The sequence below is a fragment of the Rhamphochromis sp. 'chilingali' genome (genome assembly GCF_963969265.1).
Source record: "Rhamphochromis sp. 'chilingali' genome assembly, chromosome: 21".
NCBI classification, from domain to species: Eukaryota; Metazoa; Chordata; class Actinopteri; order Cichliformes; family Cichlidae; genus Rhamphochromis; species Rhamphochromis sp. 'chilingali'.
The window spans coordinates 31105184-31117452 of NC_137949.1; the positions used below are offsets into that span (position 1 = coordinate 31105184).

The 12269-nt window shown below is 41.4% G+C and overlaps 1 protein-coding gene across 1 annotated transcript in view; it reads right to left on the bottom strand.

The window, feature by feature from the left end:
- The window catches only part of LOC308389872 (ryanodine receptor 3), a 115063-nt gene that overhangs the window by 85794 nt on the left and 17000 nt on the right, over positions 1–12269 (bottom strand). The window contains exons 2-3 of the mRNA XM_080871461.1: positions 6012–6131; positions 2021–2125 (exon numbers count right to left, since the gene is read on the bottom strand). Coding sequence (XP_080727587.1) covers positions 2021–2125; positions 6012–6131 — 225 coding nt within the window. The remainder of the gene's footprint in view (positions 1–2020; positions 2126–6011; positions 6132–12269) is intronic.

The following is a 12269-nucleotide window of genomic DNA, read 5'->3' on the forward strand; positions in this document are numbered from 1 at the left end:
AGTCTCCTTCCAGAAATGTTCGTATCAGATCAGCTGTTTGCATCATGCTATAGCGTCTCTCACAGCATACAGCTGCTATGATTAGAAGAAGATGTTGTGACAAATGAGAGCTTATTCTATGCGGAGGGTAGCACAAAACAAATGATGCTGCACTGAGCATTCATCTGAATCCCCCGAAGACAAGACAAATGTTAATCTGACGCTAATCCAACATTGGAGACGCTCTAGTTCTCCAGCAAAAATCAAGTTATATAACAAGTAATTCTTTATGGAAAACCTTATTGGGAAGTCTGTATGAAACCCAATCAGGTACTTTGTACCGATTGGGTTTCAATCAGACGGAAATACTAGATTGAAGAAACCAGTTGTACCATCGTTTCAAAGAAAATTATTTAGGTGTGTAATAAACTATGACTTCTAAAGACAAATTTCACAGGTGACGTGTCGTAAAAGTCAAACCAGAGATCAATGAGGGTAGAAAAGAAGAGCAAAGGATGCACTGCAGTGTGCAAAGGGATGAGAGGGGAATGGCATGAGCAGTGAACATACCCACTGATCCAGGCTGCGTGTCTATCACGTGAAAGATGGATTATACACAGAAAATAGAAGATAAAGATGGTAGAATTATATATCATAGAAATGTAAAAGAGCAGGAAACACACTTGCAGCACAGGAAAGGTTGACGAATGAGTGCAGATTACTGCAAAATTTGAAACGTGTTCAGTTCTCCCTACTACACGATCCTCTTTACTTTCACTATGTGGGTACAGGACTGCGCAAAAGTCTTTAGCAGCCCTTCATTTCTTTATGTTTCGCTAGGTAAACAGGAACTAGGTGCTCTGATTTATTGAAACGTGCAAATATTCAAGGAAATACAGAATATATAAGAGCAGATAAATAGAATTTGTACAACTCTATTTTTAAACTTGAAAGTCAATATTTAATATGACCACCTTTTTTCTTCTCTCTGTCATTTCTTTAAGTAGTCTTCGGGAATTGTTCATGCTTCTTGAATGAAATTCAAAGCTCTTTTTTGGATGTTGGCTGCCTTTTGTTTTGTTTTCTGTCAACATGATCCCACACTGCCTCAGTAATGTTGAGGTCCCAGCTCTGGGGAAGCCAGTCCATGACTGAGAGTGTTACACTGTCTGTTTTTCTATCCAGTTATCCTTTTCCTGCTTTGGCAGTCTGCTTGGGATCGCTGTCATGCTGGAGAATGAAGCCACTGCCAATCAGATGTTTTCAACATGGTACTGCACAGTGGATCAAATCTGATACTCCTTTGCTGCATTCATAATTCTATCAATTTTGACCACACCACCAGCTGAAATGCAGCCTCGTATCATGCCAGAGCCTCCGCCATGTTGGTCGTATACACTCTGTGTTGCTTGCCTCTACTAACCTCCTCTTCTGTATGTAATGAAGAAAATTTGAATCAAAAGTTTAAAATATAGATTCATCACTGATTCGCTATTCATCGCTGTTCTATCCAATATAACTTAAGCCTTTTCCCCCAATCCGCCCTTTTCGTAATGGCTACTTGACAGCTGGCATTTGGCAAACAGGGATTTCGCTTGGAAGCAAAATCTACAGAAACTAGGAGCAGCTCGAGACTTTTGTACAACGCTGTAAATACAATCCAAATCTACTGTCGACTGATTTTGCATGCAGGCTTTTAATTGCTATTGTACAAAAGAAAATCACGCTGTTTTCTTAAGTGTTAATCAAATGGGCAAAGGTAAACATAACGCATGAAACCTGCAGTAATTTCCCAACATTCAATGGATACATCCACATCAGCATCATGGGTGCCCAGACCTCTTTGCAGCCAGGGTCCCCAGGCTACTGAAACGGGCCTATTTTGCCCATTAAGCTCCTAACAGTTAAGAAAATTCAACTTAGCTGACTGCATTTATTACAGCCGCCTCCTCTGGATATCAGAGCACAGTGAGACATACATTAAATGACTCGGGGATGGTTTATGAAGAATCAAAGAGCTTTTGTGTCTATCTTCACTCACCCCTTCGCTGTTCTGTCCGCTCTTAGCCAGCATCTCCTGCAGGGCTCGCACTGACAGGGACTGTTCCAGCACAAAGGTGCAGATGCAAAGGTCTGGGGGAACATACTGTAACCAAATAAAAGCATCTCTGGTTAAAAACAGTCACAGATGAAATATCTCATTTTTCTAGGCAACATTTTATGAACATTTTTAGCATTTTTTTTCTTTTGAAAAAATAGACATTATATTTATATTTTATTAGTAAATAAAAATGCAAAATAACGGGTTCTGTACAGGATATATCATCTTTACTGGTAGGTAGTATTTTAGAAAGGCTCAATGATGGGGAAAAAATCAATAATTCAAATTTGTGGATATGTTCTCGCATGCATTTTTTTAAAAATATCAAACTATTAATTCATGTTTAGTAAATGACAGCAAAGAAAAAAGATCAAACTAAGCACTCTCCAGTACAGCGTGTTCTCCACCGTGCTCCAAAAGATCCCATCTACAGTGACTCAGCCTTCACCAAAGTGCTAATAATGAAAAGATCACCACTGCAGTTATTCTGCTGTCCATCAAAACTGATTCTGATTTAGTGCTTCAGGAATTTGCTCCATAAGCAAAACATCTTCATACAGCCTGGAAAAAAAGGAAAACAGCTCCCTGAATCTACAGGGATACTCTGATTAGATGCCCACTCATAAAATCTCTGCTGACTGCTGCATTTTTACCCCCACTTGAACCGAGTTCGTCTTAATCGAGTGGGCGATATTCATTAAAAGGTACTTTAAATTCAGATTAAGCGCTTTCGGGTCAGTCTGCGCTCAGATAAGCCAGGTCTTGGAAAGAGCACCATTAAAAAAATAGGGAAGATGCCAAATCGCTGAACCAGGGCAGTACTGGAAAAGACAGACGATTCAGAGAAAGGACACGGAAAGCGCCGATGGAGATATTGCAGGGCATAAACACGAGATAAATGACACCAACCCAAAACACCCTCTCTGGCCTCCTTCCCGAGTATCTCAACTGGTCCCAAAGTGGTTCGTTCACACAGGTAAATCTAACCTCATTGAAAAACTTCCCACAACCCAGTGTTATGCTAAAGTACTCAGAAGGCAAATTGAATCTTAACAATGGCCACTACTGTGTTGAATAGAAAGGCTCCAGGCAAGTCAGGGGGAAAAACAGCCGTGACTTTTTATAGAAACACGAGCCAGCGTGTTGGAATTCAAAAATAGTTTTTACGGATACACTTCCACTGACACGCTTGCTGAATTTAGACATCACTGATTTGCTACTTGTCGAGAGATGGTGAGAATTTAGTTTAATTCGAAGAGTCTTAAAAACTCACTTGCTTTCCAGAAGGAAAAAGAACCACACACACAAATGCACTGAAAGAACCAGATTGAGAAAGTGCATAGCTCGATACTTGATGACATGCTCATTAAAGGTAAAGGGATATAGTTTATATCTCTATCTTAACTAAAGGCGCAGATTACTTCTTGCGTGTGAAAGGTTTGTGGTGATGAGCCCACAGTGAACTGGCAGCTAACTCAGAAACTGCAGTTTCCATCAGCCTTTACAGTAGTTTATATGAACTTTATAGACAACTTTACAATGACTGATCTGCAACAAAATCTCTTGTGAAATCCCAAGTCATGGGTTCTGGGTCTGTCGGAGCTTCTTTCAGCACACAACACTCGCAAAACAGCGTTTTAATCATAAGATTTTGACTTCCTGTTTAAATACAAGCTTAGACAAATGTCTCTTGGCTAGTTTCACATGATCGATAGATCTCAATAGTACTGACTAATAAATTATGTGAAAATGCAAATAAAAAATACACTTATATCTTCATTCTTTCATTTCACTTTTCTAAGGAAAATGATGCACTGCACCCTAACCTTGCACATCGCAGATGAAATTATTTGAAAAACATATCAACAGTAGCCAAACCCCATAATCTATTATCGTCATATATAAATATCAAGAACTTCAAAACGAACAGAAAGAATTACAAAGCGTTGGATGGTTAATGTTGACAGATCTGAGTCCACCTTTCAACATAAAAAACAAAAAAGAGTTTTCAAATGTTCAGGAAGTTTATTCCATTCCCTCGCAGCTTTAAAAGAAAAGTCTCTGATTCTGTGTGCAGTGTAAAGGTATGACACGAAGTCTGGGCTGGTGAAACGTCTTTCCTATCTGTTGAGAAGCCGTCCAGCCCTCCTCAAACCTCTCTAGGTCACAACACATGGACCTTTGCCCTCGCCTGGACTAAAACAGGAGGTGGGGAGGGACAGCCTCGAGAAACAGGGGAAATAAAAATCAAAGTGACCTGGAGGGGATGGCGACTATAAAGCCCCGTCAAGGAGATAGTTTTGAGGCAGCTTGGCTGACCAATTGTGTGATGAGAGAGCAAGTGTTTTGCGATCGTGGGCGAGGATCGATCGCGTCTTTATTTCTGTCTCCAGACAGAAAGGTCAAGCAGGGTTAAAGCTGACTGTCCTGAGGATGTGGCTTCATCCGCTTCCATTGTTCTTTAGTTTAATTGGGGGCGGCGCTAAAGCTTTTGGCTGGTAATGAAAAGGAATTTAGAAAAATGAGCTGGTTCCAAACAACAAAGACAAGCATCAAAGCTATAATGGTATGCGGGCACAACTCCATAATATTGAATCTCTGACAAGTGAAAGCTGCTGGTCGTATATCACACCAACGGCTTCTCACGAGCTGATTGATGTTGCCACTTACAACGTGCACGCCTTAAATCAGCCTCGTTGCATCATTTTGGTTCTGTCCCCCATTACTAGACTAGTTCACCGAGGAAACGAAGCTTCCTATTCAGTCATCCACCTCTAAATGGACATCTTGGGCTTTTTTCACAGCTATGTTGCTGATCCCAAAGGTGGGGTGATGCCTTTTCATAAAAAAACTACAGGGAATGAAGACAAAGTGCCTGATACGGAGAACATCCATCACACCTGTCAGGTATAATTACCATCCAAAATAGAGTAAAGGCCTAACCTTCCCCTTGAAACACAGATATACTCTTTGTGTGAGCTATGATAGTAAATGTCAGTATTTTGCCAAGTAAAAAACAACTCTTTTCCCTCTTTCTCTGAAAAGTATTTCCGCGTTTCTTACATGGTCACCCACGCTGCCCATGCACATAGTGTCTTGAGTGAAATTAGTCAATATTAATGGATTATTATTAAGAGACAATCAATCCAGATGAAGCCTAAGGCCCGTCAACTGTAGCTACAGGGAAACATCAATGCCAGATTAGCAGCAAAGCATCGGCAGCCATGAAAAGGCGAGAAAGAATACAGATCCCTCCAGCCGATCAATCTTTATAAATAATCGCTTAACAGGGGGATCACTTAAAAGAAAAAAAAAGAAGAGAATGTGTGCCATATGGATTAATTACACAAAAAGGCATTATGATGGCACCCCCACTGACAGCAAAGCAAAAGAAATTGCATTTAACTCATTAAAACTTTACACTCATTCAAACAAACTGCAAACAGGCTGCTCTGCTACAGTAAAGCAGCGGGCAATTACAGCTAACAACAGTGCAGCTTATGAAACAATCCATCAATCACGTCCAGGGGCGTAATTTCAGGGAATTATCATCTGAGGGGGGGACCTGCGGAGATGCGACGCCGTCCCTGATCCCTTGAAAGAAAAGCTCATCAAGGAGACTGCGGTGGATGTGAGCTGCTGTGATGGTTGGCTTCTCTGATGGTTTGCTCAACCCAAACACGAACGGACTAAGCGGATGTTTGGTTTCCATGGAGGTTTTTTTATAGATGAACGCTTCCTTTCATCCGGTACACGCTTCTGAAAACTGCTTCATGTCACATTGGTCCATTTTTTTATTTGCATCTTAACACACACAAGTGTGTGAACATAAAGATATAGAAACATCTCACACTGATGACATGCATTGTTGTGCTGCCAGTTCAAATCTGAGAGAATAAAACGGTGCAACAGTAGAGCCAGTGTTGCCTACCTTTGCCTCAGATGTGGGCTCCAGGTAACACAGTCGATTGCCGAGCCCCTCGGCAGCCAAGCAGAACTTGCGATTCTCCTTCTGGATGCAAGCCACACACTGGAGCACCACTTCATCATCCTGTCAAAACAAAACAGACTTCAGTTTGTGTCTGCGCATGCAAGCTTAGACGCTGTCAGTGTGTGTGCATGTGTGTGTCATCCTGGGAGAAACCCAGTTCATCCACACACATGCCCATCCTTGTGCATTGATCGGAGGAAACTCTCAAACCACCATGGCCTGAGAAGTGCTCCTTCTTCTCCCCTGAACCTCGACACCAACCACAGTTTAGTTCATACAGCTGTTCATCAGAATAAGAGAAGCAAACTAGAAGTGCAAGCAAAAGCGAGCCTAACCTTAAACCTTTGAAGCTTTGCTTAAGTTACAGTGATGATCATCTTTTGACAATTAACCAATATTCAAAGGTCTATAATGACTTTTTCAGATTTGCAGCTGTAGTTCAGACAGTAGAGCAGGTTATTTACTAATCAGAAGGTTGGTGGTTCGATCCCTGGCTGCTTCAGTGTATGTGCCAAAGTATCCTTGGGTAAGATACTCAACCCCAGGTTGTGCTCAATGGAGTGTGAATGTTAGATGGAAAGCACTTAGATGTAGAAAAAAGTGCTTGTATGGGTGAATGAGCCATTAATGAGCGCTTGAGTAGACAAACGTTATGTAAGGACCAGTCCATTTATCGTTGGTTTATTGTTGTTTGAATGGCCACACGGTGGTTACTGTCACAGAACTAATGCCGTGCTCTTTCTTTGCATAACTTGTGCACTGCCATAGCAATGATTGTTCTGTTATTATGGCGTCTGTAATTTTTAACATCACATTGGGTTCAAATCTGCCAGCTGCCTAACGCGGGGATTTACAAAAATGTTCATTATTTTTTGTTTTCCTCATATAAAAATGGATGGAATAAAATGTCCTTGCATCTAGAATGAATGTCAGGTGAATTATTAAAATTTCTGTTAAAAGATAAGTAAACTATGTTGCATTCAAAGATAAAATTGGACGTTCTTAGACCTTTTTTCCAAATTATCCATGGCTGATCCCTTTGAGTCAACCCAATCTTCTTTAGGCTATTTACGCTGTTTATATGGTGCAAATGAGGTTAAGGCTATTTGCTGGAGCATTTCACCCTATAAACAGAAATAATGGCTGAAACAAGTGAATGCATTTATAAAAGCGAGGTAGTGCACTGCTTTGATGTTGCATTAGTAAATATGTTTAAGACTGTGTGCAGATACTGTATATTTAAACAGTGTGTGTGTGTGTGTGTGTGTGTGTGTGTGTGTGTGTGTGTGTGTGTGTGTGTGTGTGTGTGTGTGTGTGTGCAAAATGAAAGTTTTGTGGATATAAATTAGATAAAATTAAAAGACTACAATGCTATTGTAAGGTGCTGCAGATACATAAAGGCCACAAATGGCTCATTTTAGATCGTCCGTAGGTGGTTGCTAGGCAACATATTGTAATCAATCGTCCATAATGAAAGTTTTATGGTTAAAAATTAGAATAAATTGCTGTAATTGTGAAAGGAAAATTATACTACAATGCTTTTATAAGGTGTCATTTTAGCTAATTGGTTGGTGGTTGCTAGGCATCATGATGACATCATAATATCTGGCATAGATGAAAACCTTCAGGGAACTAAGATGTAGCTGCATGACTGTGCAGGAGAAATTCGCAGGAAAACAAGAAATTTTACATATTTATAGTAGGATGAAAATAAAGCCATAATAAATAAGACTCATTTCATGATTTAAATTAATCGCATAACACACAAAAGCTGGCTCATTGTTTTTGTGTGTTATGCGAGTAAAGGCAAATGCAGTTGATGACGACAGACGTCACCAAAAACATAAATTCTTTTGGGAGCACAAGAGCCGAAAAACAAACATCCAATGCCACTGCTGTGTAAATGGGCTTATGGTGTTTATAGTGTTGGCCCTGTAAACGCTGAATTGGGCATAGTTACTCTTCACGACAGCAGAGCAAGCAGAAATTTGCTGATATTGGCTGCTATGGGATGGGGGGGGGGGGGGGGGGGTTGGAAGCTGCTGCACAATTGCCAGCTACATTATTTAATGTGAGAGGGATTGTGCTGAGAGCAGAGTGCAGCAGTAGTAGTAGTAACAGTAAAGCACTCCATTACAGTGCAGCACAATGCACAGCAGCGAGAGATAAAGAGGACTAGCATCTGCACGTCACCGGGTGCAAGTCCGTGTTTGTGTGCGTAGAAAGCACTGCATGGAAATCAATATGAGAAGCCTCGAGGCCCCTTTGCAACGCACGCGTTACACATTCATTTTCGAGTTGCTCGTGTGTGCTTCTGTCGGTGTAGATATTTTCCTTTTAGTGAAAAAAAGAAAAAGCAATGTGTGCGTGCATTTGTGTTTGTGGGTGTGTGGGTGTCCTTAATGATATTACCACTATTATGTGTCATCTGATGGCTACCAACAGCAGCAAAGCTTATGTGGTTTGCGGATGTCTTCCTCCCCTTACAAACAGCCTTGTAGCTTCGCATTAAATTAGGTTAAGGTTAAATGTGGGTATGAAATTTAACAGTTGGGAATGACAATTAACATTATTAACAACATTATTAATGGCACTATCATTATCAATGGAAGCAGTATACTGGAATTTAACTGGAAGTGTGAAAACGTGCTTTAGCACTACTAGCACAATGCTAGCATGCAGCATTAATTACGATGCGATACCAGTAAAAATGAAACCTTCAATATTGACTTTTTATTTATTTGGACGAGCATCGTACGGAGCTAGGAAGAGACAAGTTCGGACATTTCTGGCTTAATGAAATGGACTAAAACACCAGTCAGGCATAACATTACATGTACTGACAGGCAAAGTGATTAGCTCTTCATCATGGTAAATGGTAAATGGCCTGTATTTGTATAGCACTTTTCTAGTCCCTAAGGACCCCAAAGTGCTTTACACAACCTGTCATCCACCCATTCACACACACATTCACACACTGGTGATGGCAGCTACATTGTAGCCACAGCCACCCTGGGGCGCACTGACAGAGGCGAGGCTGCCGGACACTGGCGCCACCGGGCCCTCTGACCACCACCAGTAGGCAACGGGTGAAGTGTCTCGCCCAAGGACACAACGACCGAGACTGTCCGAGCCGGGGCTCGAACCAGCAACCTTCAGATTACAAGGCGAACTCCCAACTCTTGAGCCATGGCACCTGTTAGTGAGAGAGATATATTAGGGAGCAAGTGAACCTTTTGTCCTTGAAGTTGATGTGTTAGAAGCAGGGAAAATGGGCAAGTGTATGGATTTGAGTGAGTTTGACTGGGACCAAATTGTGATGCCTTGACGACTGGGTCAGAGCACCTGCAAAACTGCAGCTCTGGTGGGGTGTCCCCGGTTTGCAGTGGTCAGTATCTATCATAAGTTGTTCAAGGAAGGAATAGTGATTAAGCATTGATAGGGTGGACTGGTCTGAAGAATCGCATGCCTGGCTGGGTGCATCGCTCGTCTGGCACCAGGATGCATTGTAGGAAGAAGGTAAGCCAGAAGAGGGAATGTGATGTTTTGGGCAAACCTTGGATCCTGTCATCTATGTGGATCTTACTCTGCAGGTGGCCATAATGTTATGCCTGATTAGTTTATATATATATGTATGACTTTTTTTAGTCTTGCTGACCACTCAGTGTGTAAGATACTAGAGGGGTGCAGCACAACAAATCTATTTAACCACCTTGAGCACAGAAATCCAGAAGTTTGTGCAACAGCTTATGTGATCTATAAAAAAACCCCACAGCAAATAAACTAAGCGGTTGCACTTGAGCTTGACATCTGTGGAGAACTACTTTAGAAAGAGCTTCTGACACTTTTTTCCTCCTCACAAATTTTATAGAGCTTTCATCCGTGTGTCATACTCTAGCTTTTCAAAACAGATGGGGCTTTCTCATTGAGTTCACAGGAAACTGATGAAGCTGCTGATGAAGGCCGGTAGTTCAAACCGCTTGAGTATAGTTATGTCACTGCATGCTGTCAGTACACAAACAGTGTACTGTTTGCACAGTGGGGAGATTATATATTTAAACTAAGGCTGACTGTAGGAACTAATAAATCTTGGTGGGGTTGTTCGATACTGGGGAGAATTATAATCCAGGTTACGTTGGTCAATGATCAATGCCACGACGAACATGGGATTGTTATGGGAAACACTTTGCATAATGCTAACCATCTCAGATCGATATTACGTATGGATTTCTAGTGTGGTTCCCCAGCTGCACCAAGGCCGATCAGCAAGCACTCCAGCGGGTGGTGAAAGAAGCTGGCAGAATTATTGGAACAAGTCTGCCAGAGATCAGTAATATCTTCCCCACTCGCTGTCTGAGGAGGGTGCACAGTATCCTGCGGGACCAACATCACCCTGCGCGCCACCTTTTCCATCTGCTGCCCTCAGGGAGAAGGTACAGGTCTATACAGGCCAGAACATCCAGACTGGCCAACAGCCTGTATCCACAGGCTGTGAGGCTCCTGAACTCTCTGCCCCCCTCTCACGGACAATAACCATATCCAACTTCTTAATAGCAATGAACTGGTCTGCATTGGTGCATCATATCTTTATTCTCTTCCCCCTCCTGCCCCCCCCCCTCTTTCTTAAATAGATAACTATCATATCTGATATCATATCTCACAGTACAATAATATTGAATGGGTTGCATTGTTGTATTTTGTCATGTTTCTCAGGTCTTTGTCTGAATTTCTACGAACATTATTGCTAAGGATTGTCTTATTGCATTGGAGTCACACTGGGTTAAATATGTACACTTGGGTTTTAAGGGGTATTTATTATTTTCTTCTTTTTTTGGGTTGTATGGAAGCCCCAAACGCAATTTCATTGTTCTTGACAATGACAATAAATAAATAAATAAATACAAATACAAATAAAATGTATTCGACTCAGATACAGACTGAAATGAATAGCCCTTATGGCAAAGCGGCTCTGAGCTGGGTTAGAACATGCAATCAGTCTCCTTGTTAAGGGACCAAGAGCAGAGCTGATTTGAGCCACATAAGGATAGTATCGATCCAGGCATTCAATCAGAGAAGGCAACTCTCACGTCTCTGCTTCAGTCTAGCCCACAGCTGGCCCTTTTCCCTTGTCTCACCCCTGCACTGAAGTAATGTGGGGTATCTCCCCCCTTCTCTCTTTCTCTCTCTCACCCTGTGTCACAAACCCCTTGTTTTTTTATTCTTCTCCTCTTGCCCCTGACTTCTACACAGGATTCATAAAGAGAAGCACTAAGTGATGTCAGTCAGGTTGTAAGAATGGAAGGTACTCTTTTTACTCTTAAACTCTTAAAATATTTGAACCTGGTTGTCTATATGCAAAAGTCTCTCTATTACTACAGGAAAGGTTTAAAAGGATGACATGAGAGTTCATTTTACAGCTATATTGTTAGACATTCAACACTGGCACAATGAAATTGGTTTAAATATATAATAGATGATGTTGTACTTAGAGTTGAAGGATACTGGCATACAGCCCTCGAGACAAACACAAAGATATCTACGTATCTTTCTCAAAGCTTCCCAAACATTGTGATATAAATTTTCCTTTGAAGCAGACTACTAAAACCAAGAAAAGAAATAAAATTCCCCACCCCAGCGAGCTAAGCAGTCATCATGGCATCATTTATCAGAAGAGGTAATGATTTAAGCAAAGTGACTTTGACACCAATATTTTTCCACCCTGAAACCAATGCACCCAGCAAGAAGGCAGGACTTCAGCTACTTATTGACTGTGTTAAAGAAAACATAAATTATTAAACTGTTTTAAAACAAATATGAGGAGAGCGAGCTGAGCCTTCAAGGGCACCTTGGGATTGAATTTGACTCAATCCTAATACTCCCTCGCTCACGCTGCCTCCTTCGTATTCCTCCGTGCTGTGCAAACACATGCGTTTGTCATCTCCACTGTGTATATCTGTGCGTGCGCTACAACAATAGCACAAAGATCTACCTTGTTCTGGAGAAATCGTGTGAGTAATGCTATAGCATATCAATGAGCAGACTCTGACAGCGGCTTTTTTTCCCCTCCCTCTTTTGAGCCAATCACACCCGTCTTATACTCAGGATAATCATAATATTGGTGTTTGCATGGAGACAGGCAGGCATAGTCATGTTACTGTGAGCCAATCACGGGTTTGAACACTATATGAAATCAGGCTC